This window comes from Hippopotamus amphibius, chromosome 15 (assembly GCF_030028045.1).
Source record: "Hippopotamus amphibius kiboko isolate mHipAmp2 chromosome 15, mHipAmp2.hap2, whole genome shotgun sequence".
NCBI lineage: Eukaryota > Metazoa > Chordata > Mammalia > Artiodactyla > Hippopotamidae > Hippopotamus > Hippopotamus amphibius.
Window position 1 is genome coordinate 11,075,646 of NC_080200.1, and position 20,587 is coordinate 11,096,232.

General features: G+C 46.5%; 1 protein-coding gene across 1 annotated transcript in view; it reads left to right on the top strand.

The window, feature by feature from the left end:
- MUC16 (mucin 16, cell surface associated) overlaps window positions 1-20,587 on the top strand; it is a 69,049-nt gene that overhangs the window by 18,143 nt on the left and 30,319 nt on the right. Inside the window, exons 14-26 of the mRNA XM_057708298.1 lie at window positions 568-692; window positions 867-937; window positions 3,968-4,140; window positions 4,473-4,508; window positions 4,776-4,841; window positions 6,886-7,010; window positions 7,104-7,171; window positions 7,926-8,098; window positions 8,565-8,600; window positions 10,438-10,559; window positions 10,898-10,965; window positions 12,988-13,160; window positions 14,643-14,678. Coding sequence (XP_057564281.1) covers window positions 568-692; window positions 867-937; window positions 3,968-4,140; window positions 4,473-4,508; window positions 4,776-4,841; window positions 6,886-7,010; window positions 7,104-7,171; window positions 7,926-8,098; window positions 8,565-8,600; window positions 10,438-10,559; window positions 10,898-10,965; window positions 12,988-13,160; window positions 14,643-14,678 — 1,272 coding nt within the window. The remainder of the gene's footprint in view (window positions 1-567; window positions 693-866; window positions 938-3,967; window positions 4,141-4,472; window positions 4,509-4,775; window positions 4,842-6,885; window positions 7,011-7,103; window positions 7,172-7,925; window positions 8,099-8,564; window positions 8,601-10,437; window positions 10,560-10,897; window positions 10,966-12,987; window positions 13,161-14,642; window positions 14,679-20,587) is intronic.

Here is a 20,587-nt window from a genome sequence, read left to right on the forward strand (position 1 = left end):
ATGTCTCTACAAATGTCCCAATTTCATTCCTTTTTATGGCTGAGTAATATCTCGTTGTATATATGGACCACATCTTCTTTATCCATTCATCTGTCAATGGACATTTAGGTTGCTTCCATGACCTGGCTATTGTAAATAGTGCTGCAATGAACATTGGGGTGCATGTGTCTTTTTGAATTATGGTGTTCTCTGGGTATATGCCCAGTAGTGGGATTGCTGGGTCACATGGTAATTCCATTTTTAGGTTTTTAAGGAACCTTCATACTGTTCTCCATAGTGGCTGTATCAATTTACATTCCCACCAACAGTGCAAGTGGGTTCCCTTTTCTCCACACCCTCTCCAGCATTTACTGTTTGTAGATTTTCTGATGATGCCCATTCTAACATGCTGCTGCATTTAACAGCATCTTGCTTTGCTCCTTGTTTAGCCTTCTATCTCTGCTTCTAAGGTAGCCTATCTGCCAGCTGTGAATCCCTGTTTCCTCCACCTCTGTCCCCAGAAGTTGTCTCTGAGCCCGGCCCAGGCCTGACTCAGGAGTGGTCTCCTTTTTCCTTCCCCTGCTGCAGCAGCAGTCCCTTTCCTGGTGCCTTTCACCCTCAACTTCACTATCACCAACCTGTACTTCGAGAAGGACATGCAGAGCCCGGGCTCCTGGAAATTCAATGCCACCGAGAAGATCCTGCAGGGTCTGGTGAGAGCCTTGCCCACAGATGTCAGCCCCACCCACTAACACCAGCTCTGCCTACTTCACTCAGGCTCCACCCACTAGTGCCAGCCCCGCCCACCCCACTTATTCATCCATCAATGCCCCAGCTCCTCCTGGCCTCCCTCAGGGGTTTCTTCTCAACTCTCCTCTCTTTTCTAGCTCAAACCCGTGTTCAAAGCCAGCAGCAGTCTGGGATTCCTCTATTCAGGCTGCAGACTAGCCTCGCTCAGGTAAGACCCGCCCCAAGAAACAGCCAGCACGTCCACGGGACCATATCTATGGGCTCCTTGACTGTGCCCGTACTTAAAACAACTACTGCTCAGGGATACTAAGTATTAACAACAACAATAATATCAGCAACTGAGTGCACTGTGCTGTTACTTTATATTTAATCACATCAGTCCTCCCCATAGCCTCAGGAAGCATGAACAGAAGATGAAACTAAGGCTCAGGGGGATTAAGTAGCTTGTGCAGGTCACACAGGTCACAGGTTCTAGAGCCAAACTCCTAGCCCTTAAGCAATACTACCTCCTCTGCCCCCATTATGCCCTTGCAAGGTGTGGAAAATACCAATCGGACAACCTCTCTGAAGGAACTTGCCAGAGAACCTAAACAGGGAAAGAAGCAAGTGTTACAGAGAGGAAGTGTGCTCCTAAATGGGTCAGACTCAGCTGAACGGGGCCTGACCTGCTCTCAGGCGGCTGGGGGCTGGGGACGACACCATCCCTCAGATGCTACAAAGGGCATCTAGACATGCAGCCTGGAGTGGAAGTGGGTGGACACCATTGTACACCTGGCATTCTCAGCTTCCACACCTCTCTCACAGAATCTCTAGGTCTGGTTCTCCCTGGATTCCCATTTTCTCACAGGCATCTATCTCCAGCTCCCCTTCCTTCCTGAGGGAAGACAGGACAGAGAGGCCTACTGGCTGAGAGCCTTGGTAAAGTCAGACAGACCTGAGTTCAAAACCCAGCTTTGCCAGTCACTAAGATCTGTGACTCTGGGCAAGTGCCTGAACCTTTCTGTGCCCTGTTTCCCCATGTGTTATATATAATATATTATACCTATATGTAATATATATATATACTCATATGTAAATAAAGTATAGGTATCAGTATAATATGTACCTATTATACCTATACCTAATATATATTTTATATATGAAAGTGTATATTATAGCTATATATGTATATTATATATGTATGAGGTGTGGATATAAGTATAAAATTACATATATAGGTATACAGTATATATATATATTAAGTACAGGTATAATTGGTATAATATATAATTATCTTATTTATAGGTATATAATATATAAGTATACTATATATATACATATATCCACCTATTTATCTATCTATATGTATATATGGGGGTGTGTGTGTGTATATATGGTATAGGTATAATATGGTACATATACATTATGTCTATACAGAATTATACCTATACCATATGTTGATATTGATGTACACATATATTTTATATTATATTATACATAGTATAGGCATAATAGTTACATATAGGTATAATATCTAATATATATGATGTATATAGGTATAACACCTAATGTATGTATAATACCTAATATATATATTACCTATATATATACACATGTATATGTATTAGGTACAGGTATAACAGATATAAAACAATTTTACAATAATACAATTTTACATGTAATATATAACACAATAATAAATAAAATATAAAATAAATATATAACCTAAATATGTATCATATATTTTTATATATCAATATATTTATATGATATGCAATTGTGTTATATATCATAGAATAAGCATAATAATAGTTCCGGGAATTGAGCAATTGAGCTCATAGGGATGCTTTGAGGATTAAATGATGCAGTCATGAATACAAAATGCTGGGCCTGCTGCATACTAAGTATTTAATAAACGGTAGCTGTTACTATTGGAGGCATTCTATCCATGGCCCTGTGGCATGGGAGCCCCATTCTCACCAAATCACTCAATAGCATTTTGACTGGGTAGGTGGGTCAATATTATGTGGCTGGAGATGGGTGCTGAGACACAGAGGCCTTCTGTTGGATAGGTCCCGCTCTCAGACCCACCAAAAAGGCACCTCTCCAGACGTAGAGAATGGACTTGAAGACTCAGTCAGGGAAGGAGAGGCTGGGACGTAGTGAGAGAGTAGCATTGACATATACACACTACCAAATATAAAATAGATAGCTAGTGGGAAGCTGCTGCATAGCACAGGGAGATCAGCTTGGTGCTTTGTGACGACCTAGAGGGGTGGGATAGAGAGGGTGGGAGGGAGGGAGACTCAACAGGGAGGGGATATGGGGATATATGTATACATATAGCTGATTCACTTTGTTGTACAGCAGAAATTAACACAGCATTGTAAAGCAATTATACTCCGATAAAGATGTATAAAAAATTAAATTTAAATTTAAAAAATGATACTCTATTTTTAGAGAAAAAAGAAAGAAAGCACAGGAGTTAGTGATAGGAAAATTCAAGACTGTGTCAAAACAGATGTTGGTCCTGTCTCCATATTAATTTGCTTTTTATTCTGAGCAGGCGTCTTAAATGTTCACTAGCTTTTCTCAAAGTCTGTCTTATCTGGACAACAGAGATAAGTTTGACATATTGCAAAGCTTTTCTGTATCCAATGAGATAATAAGAGGGAACTACTTTGTAAAATTAAATCTGTATGCAAAAAAAAAAAAAAAAAAGAGGCATCTCTGAGGCCATTTAGTCCCTTAGTCTCTTTAAAAATGTCCCAGTGCTGCTGGTGCATGGGATCTAGAAAGGGTGACTTTAGCCTTCTGATGCCACCATCAGAAAACTCCAATACTCTGAAGAAAAATGTCACTGGCCATGCCATGGTCACCTGTTCTGGGGCCACTGCCACCCATTACAGCATGACCCTAAGCACCTAGTTGTGTCCATCAGGACCCTGTGATAGGACTTGGCTGTCGTGGCTATATCTGGCATCTTCCAGGACTGCTGTCCCCCGTCAAGAGTACTTTCTCTGTCTCTGTCACACACACACACCCAGTGCTTTTAGAGGCTTCCCTCCCAGGCATGCAAAAGGCCTGGAGTCCTGTGGTGTCCTAGTTTTTTGTTTATGAAGGGTGTCTCCCTGAAGGCAGCAGCTTCCTTGTTGACTAGGGCTTTCCAAGTTTCTGCTTTAGGGGTGGCACATAGAGGGAGAGAAGGATGAACACATGGAGAAATAGTTAGACCAACCATGTGGGGGTTCTTACCCAGGCCCGAGAAGGACGGGGCAGCCACCGGAGTGGACGCCATCTGCATGCATCGCCCTGACCCTGAAGGCCCTGGACTGGACAGAGGGCAGCTGTACTGGGAGCTGAGCCAGCTGACACAAGGCATCACCCAGCTGGGCCCCTACACCCTGGACAGGGACAGTCTCTATGTCAATGGTGAGCAGCTGTGATGTGGTTGGAGTCTCTTCCTCCTTACTGGGCAGCCACTACCCTCTGACTTGAGATCACATTCCCTGTCTTGCCCTTAGAGGCTTGGCTCTGTGCTCTGGACGTGCTGATTCAGGTCTGACCTTCATGGTTTCTTCTTCATCTTGGACTGACTCCACCCTCAGGGCCTTCTTCCCTAATGAGAGGATGCTGATGGGGAATCCCTGATAGCCTCTGCCCCGTGAAACCCCCTCCTTTGCACCAGAGTATCCCTGAGCCCTATTTGGTCCCCAGCCTCTCCCTTAATCCTTACCCACTATCACCCCTCCCTCTCACTACAGGTTTTACCCATCGGATGTCTGCACTCATCAACAGCAGTGAGTATTCAATTGATGTCCCAGTGTCACCCCATACCTACACCAGGCAGGGATGGAGCTGACCCCTCCTCATGCTTGCTTATATCCTCCCCAGGAGGGAAGGAGCTCCTGGGAGGGCACAATTTATTTAGTCTCCCCTCAGCCCCAGTTCCAGAGGGAATGCCAGCTCCAGTCCCACATGCAGCAAGCCCAGTAAATAGTCTCGCCTGCTGGCATTTCTGCCATGTGAGAGTCTTCCTGCTTTCACTGATGGGGGCTTCTCCTCAGCTCCTGGGACCTCCACAGTAGACTTGGGAACCTCTAGGACACCATCCTCCTTCTCTAGCCCCACAGGTAAGCACTAGTCAATGGCCCATCTGTTAGAGAGTACCCGATGAATATAAACATCTCTGACAGTATTCCCTCAAATAAAGATGAAAGTCATAGTAAATCTAGTGGCAATGGGTCAGTCAACAACCTTTACTGAGCACCTACTCTGTGCCAGACCCTAGGGATACAGTGGGGAACAAAGAAAATTTTTTTTAGTTGCTGCCGTTATAGAATTTATACTCTTGTAATAATGATGATGGTGATGGTAATAAAGGTGGTGATGATGATAGTGATGATGACGGTGGGGATGATGATGGTGGTGATTGTGATAATGATGGCAGTGGCAGTGATAATGATGCTGAAGATGGTGATGGTGATGGTGATGGTGATGGTGATGGTGATGGTGGTGATGGTCATGATGCTGAAGATGATGATAGTGATGATGACGGTGGGATGGTGATGGTGATGGTGGTGGTGGTGGTGATGATGGTGATGGTGATGGTCGTGATGCTGAAGATGATGATAGTGATGATGACGGTGGGGATGATGGTGGTGATGGTGGGGATGGTGATGGTGATGGTGGTGGTGATGGTCATAATGCTGAAGATGATGATAGTGATGATGACGGTGGGATGGTGATGGTGATGGTGGGGATGGTGATGGTGGTGGTGGGGATGATGATGGTGACAGTGACAGTGATAACAATCTTTCTGCCACTTCCCATTGTTATTATAGTAAAATCCACATTCTTCATCATGACGCACAAGATGACCTCATTCTTGCTGCCCCTTCTGACCTCATCTCCTTCCACGTTCCTCTTTGCTCACTGCAACCTAGACATTGCTCCTTCCAACCATATGGAATTTTTACTTGCTGTTACTTTGCTTGGAAATACTTCCTCTGATTGCTTGTATAGCTGGCTCTTCCTTATCCTTCAAGTTTCAAGCAAATCCCAAAGTTCTCAAAGTTCTCTTGCCTGACTCCTCTATCTAAATCAGACCCTGTTTTTTTTTTAATCTCCCACAGCACTCATAACACTTTCATTGTTCTTATCTGTTTACATCTTCATGGTCTGTTTCCTGTTTCTAGGAATGAAACTTCTCGTGGGCCTTGTCTATCCTGTTCTCTGTTATATTTCATGTGGGTCATTTGCAGGTTTTGTTGTTGTTGTTGTTGTTTTGTCCTCAGATCCATTCTTCACCCTTATGCTCTGGTCTGTAGAGATCTGACCCCTGCAAACTACATTTCCCAGACTCCCTTGCTAACTAGCTTCCTGTTAGGTTCAGCCAATAGGAGGCATTTGTAGGACAGTGGTGGACAGAGCAGAGGAAGATCCACCTCTCTTTCTGCTTCATGTGGCATCTCCAGCAGAAGTTGTGTCTGCTCCACGGTCTCGGCAATTTCTGGTGTGCCACTCTCTCATCCCTTTGTTCCACCAGCCCTATTTTCTTCTTGATTTGGCTAATCTCTGTGTTATCCTTTCAGGTTTTCCTTTTTTATACTAAATTTCTTCTATTGAAATACCTGACATCAGGACTTCCCTGGAAGTCCAGTGGTTAGGACTCCATGCTTTCACTGCCAAGGGCGCGGGTTCAATCCCTGGTCGGGAAACTAAGATCCCGTAAGCTGCGTGCTGCAGCCAAAAGAAAAAAGAAAAAAGAAATACCTGACATAAAGTCTATTTTCCTAACTAGAAATATATGTGCCCAGGGCCATGGTGATGCCTCACGCATAGCCAGTGCTTCTTCGTTCAAGGAAGTCAAATTGTAACTAGGAATCTGAGGCATGAGTCTTGTCAAATAACTGGGCCAATATAGATGAAGTCTTGGGGTCACCCAGGTACCCCCAAATCAGAGCTCCTGGGAGAAGAACCAATTCCAGATCCCAAGAGCTGTTGGATATGACTTAAATGGTGGTCCCTGCCTGCACTGGATCAAGAGCCATTGGAGCATTCTGGTGGGGAGAATCAGAGCCCCCTTGTGCAAGGGCTAGGGGAGTCTGGAGGAAGGATTGGACAGAGTCCTAGCGGGGTCAGGACAGGTCCTCTTATCTGCCTCCTCTGTTGCAGCCACAAGCCCTACCCTGGTGCCGTTTACCCTCAATGTTACCATCACAAACCTGCAGTACATGCCAGACATGGGGCATCCAGGATCTGCAATGTTCAACAGGATGGAGGAGGTTCTGCAGCACACTGTAAGAGCCCCAAGATGCCTGTTACCCACTGCTCCTCACCCCTGTATGGCCCCCTCTCCTCCTCCTATTTACCTCCCACTCTTTCCTCCCCAGCTTGGTTCTCTGTTCAAGAACACCAGTATCGGCCCACTGTATTCTGGCTGCAGACTGACTGCACTCAGGTGAGATGCCCAGGAGTGCACGTCACACTCCCATGCCTCCCAGATGTGGTTCCTCTCTTCCACCCCATTCTTGTTCCCCACCTGCACAGTGTATGTAGCAGGCTCTGGGCATCTCTGATGCTACATCTACTGAGCCCTCTCCCTGGGTTCCCGTCTCCTCAGGCTTCTGTTCTGTCTTCCTTCCTTCCTTCTGTTCCTTCCTAGCTAATGTGTAGAACATCTCATTGGAGTTAATGACTTGCAATTTCTGAAATTATTTTGTACTGAGGAAAATTTTAAAAGCAAAAATGAGCAGTCCTTGTGTACTCGTTTCCTAACCGTATTTAAGGTGCTCAAAGATAATGCAAGACCTTGGGGCTGCCCCCAGATGTTTTTTTTTTTTTCCTTCCTCCTTGACCTAATCTGGGAATAGGGTGTACAGACACTGGTACATGGATGATGAGCAAATATTATGCCAAATTGGGTCCTAATTCACCTTATTATTAATCTATTGATCTTTTATAAATTCTAGATATTTTGTCTCTTTCCTTCCTTCCTCCCTCCCTTCCTTCTCTCCTTCACTCCTTCCTTCCTTCTTCCCTTCCTCCCTCCCTCCCTCCCTCCTTCCTTCCTTCCTTCCTTCCTCCCTCCCGTTTTCTTCCTTCTAAGTAAGGTAATTTCAGCTTTGTGGCTTTTTCGAATATTATCATTCTTGCAAGTCTCCCTCATCATCAGTTCTACATATGTCCCCATCCCCATGTTCTTCCCTTCCCAGGCCTGAGAAGGATGGATCAGCCACCAGAGTGGACACCATCTGCACTGTCCACTCTAAACCTACAAGCACCAGGCTGGACAGAGAGCAGCTGTACTGGGAGGTGAGCCGTGAGACTCAGGGCATCACCCGTGTTGGCTTCTTCACCCTGGACAGGGACAGCCTTTATGTCAATGGTGAGTTGGAAGTGCTGCCCCCCAGGACCTCCTCCTGCTTCCTCCTGGGTCTCACTGCAGACTGTGTGCTCTGGGCTCATGACACACATTCTGGATCACCTGTCATCCTCTCGAGTATGGGGAGGGTTTGAACTTGTCTCAAACTGGCCTGTACCTTTGGTTCATTCCCTCAGGAGGAGATGTACATTCACAGCATTTCTGGAGATACACTGAGGATCAGACGGGGGCGGGGGGGCAGATGGCAGAGGGATGGACGACAGATGACCTGATTTAGAAAGTCTTACTTGTGTTTCCATTGCATTCTCTAGGGTTTGTCTATAGGGGCTGTACTTTGAGGGTGCTCTATGAATACTAATTAAATACATAGATTCATAGAAACCCTATGGGCCCCAGATTCTTGCCAGTCCCTCCCATCCCCTATCCTATATTATAACCCTTCACCTTCTCTCTCCCTCTCTTTCTGCAGGCTACACCCATCAGGCCCTGACCTCCACCCCTAGCAGTGAGTAGTCATTTGTGGGCCCTAATGTTCCATTGCCTTGGGGTCCATCTCTCCTCCCTACTATCTTTAGCCCATGTCCCCAGGGATGGAAGGAGCCAGGAAAGCTCTGGTCTTGCCCCACCTTCACTCTCTGGCTTGGAAAAAACAAGCCTGGTACAGACCTGAGGCTGAACAGGAAGAGGACCTTAAGATTCCATGATGATCTCTCTTTGGCTAGAGAAACCCTCTCTTCCACCATATTTGCCTCACTGTATTTTCTTCTCAGTTGCCACGACCGCTAGCATCTCCCCAGCAACTTCTGCAGCCCCAGTCCCAGTCTCTACAGGTAAGAGCTTCCTCTCTGCACTTTCTCCCTGCAAAGGTCTTGTGCACTTGGTCAATGGAAGGTATCACAACTGTTCATTCATTCACTCAGTCGTTAAGTATTTATTTAGCACATACTATATAAAAGGCCTGGATGATGCAGTAACAAAGAGAATAGAAAGGTCCCTACTCTTTGTTGGGCTTCCAGCATGAAAGACAGAAACTAAAGACTTGAGTGTACAAATAAGTACTGAATTATAATCAGCATGGTCATGCGGTGAGATTTGCAGGCAATGTCATGTGGGGGGTGGGGAGCTTCTTTCTCTCGGGGAGCTTAGTTTTTATTTCCAGAAAAGAAAGAAACAGCATGAGCTACATGTGTACCTAGAAAATGCTATCTTACAGTCCTGGTCAGGGACTTGGGCAGACTCTGGCTGGGTCAAAGGCCAGCTTCCTATTCCTGCCTTCCTACTGGCCCAGAGTAGATTTCAATACCACACATTGACCCTGCTGAGGGTCTAAGACGAGACATCATTACTGCTGGCTTACTCGAGTCTCCAGTTACTCATCAGCTAGGGCCTCCTGAGGGAGTTCTGACCACTCAGGCCAGAATGAATGGTCACTGTAGCAGGACTTGCCAGTGGTCCTAAGTGCAGGAGTCAGAAGCACAGACTCTGGGACCACATGCCTGGGTTCAAATTATGCTCATATAATTTATAGATTTTATGACTTGGGGCAAATTACTTAACCTCCCTTGAGTTTTTACATCTGTAAAATGGAGATAATACTACTATGTCCCTCCAAAGGATTTGCCTCAAGAAGTAAATGAGTTAAAATGTAAGTAAAGCACTTAAAACAGGGCCTGACCCCATAAAAATGCAATGTAAGCATTTCTCCAAACAAATTTTTAAAAACAATAAGCAGATGGATCTTAGAGAAACAATTTGGGTTAAAAAAAAAAGCTTAAAAAAAAAAAAAGGAGGGCTTCCTAAGTGGCGCAGTGGTTAAGAATCCGCCTGCCAATGCAGGGGACACGGGTTCGAGCCCTGCTCCAGGAAGATCCCACATGCCTCGGAGCAAGCGCATGCGCCACAACTGTTGAGCCTGTGTGCTGCAACTACTGAAGCCCACGAGCCTAGAGTCCATGCTCTGTAACAAGAGAAGCCACCGCAATAAGGAGCCCTCGCACCACAATGAAGAGTAGCCCTTGCAGCAACCAGGGAAAGCCCGTGTGCAGCAACAAAGACCCAACACAGTCAAAAAATAAATTAAATAATTAATTAAATAAATAAATTTAAAGGAAAAAAAATACAATATACTGCTGCCTCCACTCCCCACCCCACTCCATCTCCAATCTCAGATGAACAGAAAATGATACCTAAAAAAGGCCCAGGTGAGGGCCCCTCCTCGCTGGTATCACCAAGATGATGGAGTCTCCTGAGCAGGCATTGGTTGTGTCCCAGTGGTCCTTTGACCCACATCTGGTCCAAGCATGACTCCAGGTATCATTTCTCCTTCCCTTCCTCCACTGTAGCTGCTGGTCCTGCCCTGGTGCCCTTCACTCTCAACTTCACCATCACCAACCTGCCCTACATGAAGGACATGCAGCCAGGCTCTGCGAAGTTCCACTCCATAGAGTCAATTCTACAGCGTCTGGTGAGAGCCCCTGCTATCCATCCCTCTTTTCTAACTTCCTCCCCACCCTCCTTGAGTCTTCCTGCTATACTTCTGGAAGATATGGGGGGCTCAGGAGGAAGATAGTTCCAGGTTCAGAACTTGGAACTGTCACAGAGGAGTGATATGACTTTGGAGTAATGATCTTGCCTTTTGGTATCATTGCCTCATCTGTAAATGGAGCTACTAAAAGCGCTTATCCCAAAAAGTCCTTTTGAGACTTCAATGTGCTGTGAAATGATTAGGGAGTTATTGTTTTATTTTTAAATATTGTTTTAAATGATGAGTAGTTTCTCATTCACCCACTTTTTCCTCCTCAGCTCAAGCCCTTGTTCACCAACAGCAGCATTGGTTCGCTCTACACTGGCTGCAGACTCACCACACTAAGGTGAGACCTCCTCCTTGTCTTGCTTTAGGAAGTGTATAAGGTGTGGGTCAGTTGGATTACCCAGGGCCTGGTCTAGGATGAGGCAAGTGAGGTTCCTCAGGCACAAAATTTCAGGAGGCACCTGCCATCAGGTCTAACCCTATGCTTGCACAACCCTGAGAGTGAGCATGTCCTTAAATGTCGTTAAAATGTTGGATCTAGGCTCTTTACTTGTCTCATGCTATTCCCAGCCCTGGTGCTAGTCCTGTGCGTTGTCCCCTGTAGGTTATTCCTTTTTTTTGGCTGCGTTGGGTCTTCGTTGCTGCTCGCGGGCTTTCTCTAGTTGCAGCCAGCAGGGGCTACTCTTCGTTGGGGTGCTCGGGCTTTTCATTGCAGTGGCTTCTTTTGTTGTGGAGCATGGGCTTCAGTAGTTTCAGCATGTGGGCTCAGTAGTTGTGGCTCGAGGACTCGAACACAGGCTCAGTAGTTGTGGCGCATGGGCTTAGTTGCTTCACGGCATGTGGGATCTTCCCAGACCAGGGATCAAATCTGTGTCGCCTGCCTTGGCAGGTGTATTCTTTCTTTTTTTTAAGAACTTTTATTGAGATATAATTGACATAAAATAAACTGCATATATTTAAAGTTGTACAATTTGATTTTTTTCTTATTAGTAATGTATATATGGCAATCCCAATCTCTCAGTTCATCCCACCAAACCCCCGGCCCCCTCCCCACTTGATGTCCATATGTTTGTTCTCTACATCTGTGTTTCTATTTCTGGCAGGCGTATTCTTAACCACTGCGCCACCAGGGAAGTCCTCTAGGTTATTCTAAATCCAATCAAAGAGTCAGACTTGCAAGACCTGAATAGGCCATATGTGACTTCAGTTTCACTTAGAATGATATGAAATGCACGCCTGAAAGGCAGCACTGGGCATTTCTTCTGTGCAAGAATCCTCTTGGCAGTCCTAGGTCTGTTCTTTTATCCTCCCAGGTGACAGCCCATGTGCAGAGAAGTGTAACCTCAAGGATAGGTGCTGGAGCCACCCTGGCTTAGATGTCCCACGTCCCAAAGGTTAACCAGTATCCCTTGTAACAGTCTTGCCCAGCTGACAGGGTCACCACACCCAAGGAAGACCAGTGCTATAAGCTTCCTGCCAGATATTGATGTCCATTTACGGTCCCCCCAGAAAAGATGCCTGTCATCAACTAGGGGTTATTTTTACAACAAGCAACATCACCAGGTAACACAACTGACACTGCACCTTTATCAAATTTTTAGGAAGCCAGAGATAGAAACAGCTTAGTTCAAGGTCACTTCCATCCTGCTGACACACAAGGGACACTCCATTTCTCCCGATAATATTTTCTAGCAGTGCAACCTTCTGGATCCCCCAGGGTATCCCTTCAGGCTTAGCTTTTCCTGCTGCCCCAGACTTCTGGCAATGCAAGAGGCAGGTGGGCAGTGGGTGGGTGGGGTGGTCTCTGCTATGCAGTGTCTCATACTCACTGCATAGCAGAGACCACCCCCCACCCCAGATCTAAAACTTGGCTTGGATCAGCTTTCCGAGAGCTGATGAGTTCAGAGCTGCTGTCCAGTCTCAGTGGGGGCTGTGGGTGCTCTGTAAACATTTGTTTAAGAAATTAAGAAATTAATTAATGTGCACTTATAATGTACCTGACACCACCGCCGGGTGTTTTTTTTGGTTTTTTTTTTTAAATCAATCATTTCTGAATCCCTTCAAATTCCAACAAAGTGCTTACAGCATTATCCACACTATAAAGACAGGGGAATTGAGTCAGAGAAAATTTGTGAATTATTCAACAAGTAACAGAGCTAAGATTTAAACTGATGGTTGTCTGACTTTAAAACATCCACTCTGATCCTTTATGGCTCAGAGATGCCCCTTCTCTTGTGAGCAGCTCATGTCTGGATCAGGAGAGTAGATAAGCAGGCACCTACATACAAGTGAGCTGACAAAAAGATGTCTTACCAGGGATACCCTCTGTCCTGTCCCCATACCCGTGTCCTTATCTCCCCAGGCCTGAAAAGGATGGAACAGCCACTGGAGTTGATGCCGTCTGCACCCATCGTCCTGACCCTTCAGGTCTCGGCCTGGACAGGGAGCGACTCTACTGGGAGCTGAGCCACCAGACCCATGGTGTCACCCGGCTTGGTTTCTACATCCTGGACAGGAACCATCTCTATGTCAGTGGTGAGCATCTAGTGGTGACAGGAGTCTTTTCCTGAACCTCAGGTGGATTCTTCAGTTGATGCTCTGAGCTCTGGCCAGAGGTTACATCCATGTCTGGTTCTAGATTTCTTTCTCCTCACTCTCCCTCTCCTTGTGAAGCCCCCCTTCCCACTTAGGGCTAAATCACACACAGAGAGGGGCAGACAGTCAGAAAAAGGTTACAGGAGGCACCACCCACTGTCTAGAGGGGATGCAATCTCCTGATAACATCTTTTCTTCCACCAATGGTCCAAAACCTTCATCCCTTCCTTAACCCTTTCAAATATCCTACCTCGGGGAAGAAGAAGCTGGAACAAAGTGAAAGAGCAGTATTGACATTTATATAATACCAAATGTAAAATAGCTAGTGGGAAGCAACTAGTAGTTGCTAATACAGGGAGATCAACTCGATGATTGCTGATGACCTAGAGGGGTGGGATAGGAAAGATGGGAGGGAGGCTCAGGAGGGAGGGGATATGGGGATATATGTATAAATGCAGCTGATTTTCTTTGTTGTACAACGGAAACTGACACAACAGTGTAAAGCAATTATACTCCAACAAAGATCAAAAAAAAAAAAAAAAACCCACAAATATCTCGCCTCACTCTTATCCGCTCTCTTCAGGTTACACCAAACCAGCATTGACCTCCACCTCTAGTGGTAAGTGTTCAAACCCTAGATGGCCCCATGCCCTTAAAATGCCTTCTAAGGGCAACTGGTCCCTCCCCACAAAGACCAGAGCCTCATGGTGGAAGGAAGCTTTGGGCCCTAGCTACCCAACTACCCCTAATTCTACCTTCCATGAGTCAGGTTGAGCATCAAGGCCCCCTATCTCTGGCATCTGTAAGGTGATGAGGCTGCAATAATTCTCATTTTTGATGTTTCCTCCTCAGTTTCTGTGAATTCCACCCCCTACTTGGGAACTTCAGGGGCTCCAGTCTCCTTCTCCAGCTCTACTGGTAAAAGCCTTCTATCCATGCCTCCTTCCTTCCCACTTACATGCCTCTGTGCTTAGCAATGAGAAGGGCAGGAGGGTATTTGTAAGCAGGTCAAGGCAAGGGGACAGTGTGGGAGAATGAATTTTGGGGGCCACAGTTCTATCCCTGGTTTTGGAGAGCCCTGTGACTCTTAAGTTTTCAGTCCCAGACTGAAGCAGTGACTCCTTGTAATCCAGCCTTTGCTTTCTGTTAAGATTTTGTATCAGTTAGCTTTTACTGCATAACAAACAACCCCCAAGTTTACAGGATTAAAATAATCATTTACTACTGTACGTTAGTATATAGATCAGCTGGACACCTGATCCCTGACACCCTGGATAGGGACAATCTCTCTGTCAATGGTGAGGGGCTGACATCTTATTTTTTTAATGTTTGCATTTCCAGAGAGCCCACATTCTCCCTATTCTTTTTTTCCCTTTGACTCATCCTGCTCCCTCCTCACCCTTCCTCCCTCTACCTGTGTAGGTTACACCCATCAAACTCAGGCCACCACCCCCAGCAGTGAGTATTAAGAGGCCTCAGAAGTCTCTATAACCCTCTGTCTGAGTCCCAGCCCTTAGGAATGAAAGAGGCCAGAAGCCCACTGCCTTCATTCCCCACCCCCATCTCACCTCCAGCCTTGGGAAAACAGGGACCAATACCCATTAAAGCCCCAGGTGCAGGCACTCCATTCCTGGATCCTCCAAGATGATGAGGTCCCCAACCCAAGCACTTGGGATGTGTTTTCTCCCAGCTTCTGTGATGACAGTGCCTTCATCAATGGTGAGGGGCTGTGTTGGGGGTGGGTCTCCTCAACCCTCCTGGCAGAAGGGTTCTCCACTGAGTTCAGACTTCCACTGGGGACTCATATTTCAAGGTGCTTAGAGCAAGGCCTTTGTCTCTCTGGAGATGGAGGGTAGTAGTAGACTTTGATCCCTTTCAGGTAAGCACTTGGTCTTCCTTTTAATGACTCACAGCCATAATGGTCCAGCTGCCACCTCTCCAATGGCCAAGCTGTCTCTTCACTGAAGATCTCTCCCTCCCTTTCCTCACCATCTCGCCCCCTCTTTACAGGTTACACCCATCAGACCTTAGCCACCATTCCCAATAGTGAATATTTCAGACTTCTGTATGCCTGTGATCACCTCCCTTCCCCTGAAAAATAGGAGCTGATTAACCAACCAACCATTCCCTCCTGTTACATCCCCTCTGGATGGGAGGGGTCCAGAGGACATGCATAGAAATGTGCACTGAATTGCAGGTGGCAGGAGTCACCTCTCCTCCCTACCCCCCTACACACAACCGAGGATGATGCCCTGACTCCAGGCTAAATGGGGCAGAGAGAGAGACACATTTTTATAACTAGAGCCACCACCACTGCCACCGTTTCCTTACACGTGTACCATGCTGAATTTCATTTCTGGTGTTTTTGTTTTTCCTCAGCTGCTGTGACCTCCACATCCTTCTCAATGTCTTCTCTGGCTCCATCCCCCAAGCCAACAGGTAGGAAGGCTCTTACTGGTACCCAAATCATTTTTACAGAATCATTTATACAAGATCACTTCTTGCCTCATTGCTTACTCACCTTCCCTGAGTGAACTCATCTATTTCCATGGTTAAGGGACCATCTAGCTGCTCAGGGTCCAGCTGCTCAGAATCTAAATCCTGAGTCCAGCCCACACCACAGAGCAGCTCCCAACCCTTGGTCCACCCATCTGCCAGTCATCACACAACCTCTTGCTCTCTGACCCTGAAGTCATCATCTGCTTCCAAATTCGTTCCTTCTCCTCATCACCAAAGGCAGGGACACGGGTGCAAACTTTGACCCTCCCTCTCACTCACCACCCACATCCATCCATCACCAAATCATCTCTTCTTTCAGAATATCTTGAGAGTGCTTGAGAGTCCTTCCTTTCTCTGCATCTGCATCACTTAGTCTGTATTCGGGCCATGAGCATTTTTCGCTAGGACTCCTGCAGTAGCTTCCACACCAGCTTCCCACAGTCCTCCACATTGCAGCTTCAGTGTGCCTCCCAATGTGCCTCTGTCCATATAATTCTTCTCTTGTGGACAATCTGTGGATGATTCCGTCTGGCCCACAAATCAAGTCCAAACCCCTGTCCTGCTCAGTCACTGCCTCAGTTTTCTGGGCTCAGAGGATCCTTCCAGTCTCACATCTACACTCCCCCATGGCCAGTGTACTTCATTCTGAGTGCAATTGCTCTGTCCTGCCAGGATTTTAGCCAGGCTGTTCCGTCTGCTTAACCTTGTTCAGTTCCTGTTCACCTATTTCTTACTCATGCTTTTGGTCACACTTAAAATGATGCTTCCTCCAGGAAGCTTTCCTCAATCACTGGTTGGGCGCCCATCCTGGAATTGCACACCGCCCACTGCCTTGGCTTTCCCTGCATCATAATGATCTGATTAGTCCACCGACCACATTGGGAGGCTATGCCTTATTCATCTTTGGACCTTCAGAGTCCAGCACAGAACCTCACACACATTAGATGCTCAATAAATGCTCACTGAATGAATGAGCGAAGCTTCCCGATGTTCCAGGGATTCCATAATGTTCTCTCCTTCAGCTCATGCAACCCATGGCTATACTTAGTTCACTGCTGGTGCACTATAGTTAAAGCCCCCAGGAAAAGTTGGCCATTACTATGGCCCAAACTGGACATCTTTCTCTTCCTCCCCCGCTGCAGCCACTGACCTTCACCTGGTGTCCTTCACCCTGAACTTCACCATCACCAACATGCACTACACAGAGGACATGGGGCATCCAGCTTCTTTGAAGTTCAACACCACCAAGAGGATCTTACAACAACGAGTGAGAGCCCTTTGATGGACTCTGTTAGGGGTACCTCATACCTGCCTGTACATTCCCCTCAGCTCTTCTGCTCACCTCCCTCTCTTTCCCCACCAGCTCAGGGTCTTGCTCAATAAGACCAGTGTCGGACCCTTCTATGTTGGCTGCCGGCTGGAGTCGCTCAGGTGAGACCCCCAGGTGGAATGATTCGTCAGGTCAGGTGGACCCTCATGCACCGCCAGCAGGGCTCAGTTGCTAGGCAGTCCCCTGGCTCTACTAAGCCCCAATGCCCACCATGACCCTTCATGCCTCCTTTATGCCTTCTTCATGCCCAGGTGGTAATAGTGCTCAAGGCTTAGAAACGAGGCATCATGTTTTCATTTATGAAAGCGCTCCTCTAAGAAGAAGTGGGATAATCGCTGCAAATTCCTGTCTGCAAATTCTTTTTTTTTTTTTTTGGCCTGAGCCACACAGCTTGTGGGATCCTAGTTCCCCAACCAGGGACTGAACCCAGCCATGGTGGTGAAAGTGCCAAGTCCTAACCACTGGACCTCAAGGGAATTCCCTTGCAAATTCTAATTAAAAAGTTTTCTGTCCTAAATTCGAGCGGCTTGTCTCAGAAGAAAGACACTTAGGAGAACCCCTGCAGGCTTCCAAGCTAGCTCCTTCGGCATCTCCCTCAGCCTCCACCCTTTCACACCCAAAAGGACCCCTCCTTAGTACTCCACATTCCAACATCCTTGCTTCTCCAGGCGTGAAAAGGGTGGAGCAGCCACTGGAGTGAACATGGTCTGCACCCTCCACTCTGACCCCACAAGACCCGGGCTGGACAGAGAGCTGCTGTACTGGGAGCTGAGCCGTGAGACCCACAACGTCACCCAGCTGGACGATGTCACCCTGGACAGAGATAGCCTCTATGTCAATGGTGAGGGGCTATGTTATAGCCGTGGTCTTCCTCCCAAGAGGAGGGAGACTTGTGCTGCCAGCTTTCATTCCTCTAAAGCGAGCTCTGACTCATCTTTTTCTCCTTCTGGTCTGAGTCATCTTCATTATGATGAAGTAATAACTGGGTCCAGCCACATTCAATCCGGTCTCCTGGTTGCTTCTTCCCCAAACAGCCCTCCACTGCCTCTTCCTCTCTGCTATCCCCACAAAGGTCCCTAAATGCTCCCTCTCCCTTAATCCTTTATGTTCACCCCAACTCTGATTCAGCTTCTCTCACCTTCTCTCTGCAGGTTACACTTATGCAGCTGCGGCCTCCACTCCTACCAGTGAGTATGCCTGGCTTGGATTTCCTGGGCCCTGCCTCCACTTTGGAGTTGGAAAGTGGTTATTCTCCTTCACTTTCCTCCCTTAGTGAGGGAACCATCTGAAAGATCCCCACCTCATCCCTTCTCTCTCTCCTGAATCCTGGTAGAAAGTTCCAGCCTGAAGTGAGGAGATTTTAGACACAGTTATGTTCTCACACCACTTTGATGGGGACCATTTTTTTTTTAAGTCTTTATTGAATTTGTTACAATATTGCTTCTGTTTTATGTTTTGGTTCTTTGGCCCCAAGGCATGTGGGATCTTAGCTCCCCAACTAGGGATCGAACCCACACCCCCTGCATTGGAAGGTGAAGTCTTAACCACTGGACTACCAGGGAAGTCCCATATGGTGGTCATTTTAATTCTCTTAAAATCTTGCCCTTGGTACTCTATTTTCTTATCCTTCTATTCATATCTTTGTTTATTGTGCTGAGGGTTTCTCAGCATTGGTATTCCAATTGTTGTTGAATTTTCAGTGAACATTTATTGCAACTGACTGCCTTCCACACACTGTGTTAAGTTACATGCAGTATTAGTCACCTTGGGCTGCTGTAACAAAATACCAAAGACTAGGGACTTCTCTGGTAGCCCAGTGGTTGGGACTCTGCACTTCCACTGCAAGGGGCTCACGTTTGATCCCTGGTCAGGGTACTATGATCCCACTGCTTGGCATGGCCAAAAAAAAAAAGACAAAATATATACACTCTATATTTTAATTCTCACTACAACCACACGACTTTGCTCCGTTTTACAGTTGAGGAAACTCGGACTCAGATAGGCTACCAAGCCACACAGCAAATAAATAATAAAGCCCAGAGTTCCTATAATTCTAAAACTCATGATCTCACCCTCCATGCTATTTATAATCCAGTTAGTTTATTCCAAAATATGTGCTGATTTTTGGTGCAACTTAACTATGTTCTAGTTCATGGACCAAACTCCCTTTGCATTCTCAGCAAACCCTGTAGTGAGAACCTTCTAGGTTTTCAACAATCCATTGCCCTTGCCTTAGGGGTGTGTTATTTCAACACTCTCAAACTGTCCTTGGGTCTGTCACTGGTCTTTTACACCACAGCATCCTCCCCCATGCCTTCCAACTACAGCAGCATTCTGGACTCCTGAGATCCAAAATAACTATGTTTTTCCAAATAAGAGAAAGAAAATAAGTTAAAGTCAGCTCTATTGACTGTGTTTTGTATATCATTATCCAGTCTTTGGAATAGTTCCTGGAGCATTAAAGGACCAATTCAATATAAATGGAAGGAAGGCAAGGTGGATACATGGAAGGAAAAAGTGAGGAGTGGGAGGCTAGAGAGAAGATGGATTAGCTGATGAAAGGCAGAAAGATGCATGGAAGAAGGAAAAGGGGAGGGAAGGAGGATGTATAAACAGATACAAGGAAGGAAATAGGAATGAAGGGAAGGAAAGAAGAATGAATAGATGGAAGAAAGGAATGTTGGAGGGAGGGAGCAAGGCAAGATGGATGGATGGAAGAGAGGAGGGAATGAAGGAAAGATGGACAGAAGGATGCACAGAAGGAGGAGTGAATGGGAAGAAGGAAGGGAAGGAGTGAGGTAGGAAAGAGGGATGGATGGATTGATGCGTGGATGGATGGATGGATGGATGGATGGATGGATGAGTGGATGGATGGATGGATGGATGAGTGGATGCATAGATGGATGGATGGATGGATGGATGGATGGATGGATGGATGAGTGGACGGATGGATGGGTGGATGGATGGATGGATGGATGAGTGGATGGATAGATGGATGGATGGATGGATGGATGGATGGATGGATGGATGGATGGATGGACAGATGGATGGATGAGTGGGTGGATGGATGGATGAGTGGATGAATGGATGGATGAGTGAGTGGATGGATGGATGGATGGATGGATGGATGGATGGATGGATGGATGAGTGGATGCATAGATGGATGGATGGATGGATGGATGGATGGATGGATGGATGGATGGATGGGTGGATGCATGGATGGATGGATGGATGGATGAGTCGATGGATGGATGGGTGGATGGATGGATGAGTGGATGCATGGATGGATGGATGGATGGATGGATGGATGGATGGATGGATGGATGGATGGATGGATAGATGAGTGGATGAATGGAAGGAAGGATAAATGGATAGATATATGGATAAGTGGGTGGAAGAAAGGAAGAGGATAGAAGGATGAAGAAGAAAAGACAAATGGATGAGAAGAAATATGGAAGGATAGAAGGATGGAAGAAAAGATGAACAGAAGGAAGTCTGGAAGGAGTGATGCACAGAAGGGAGGGAAAGGAGGGAAGAG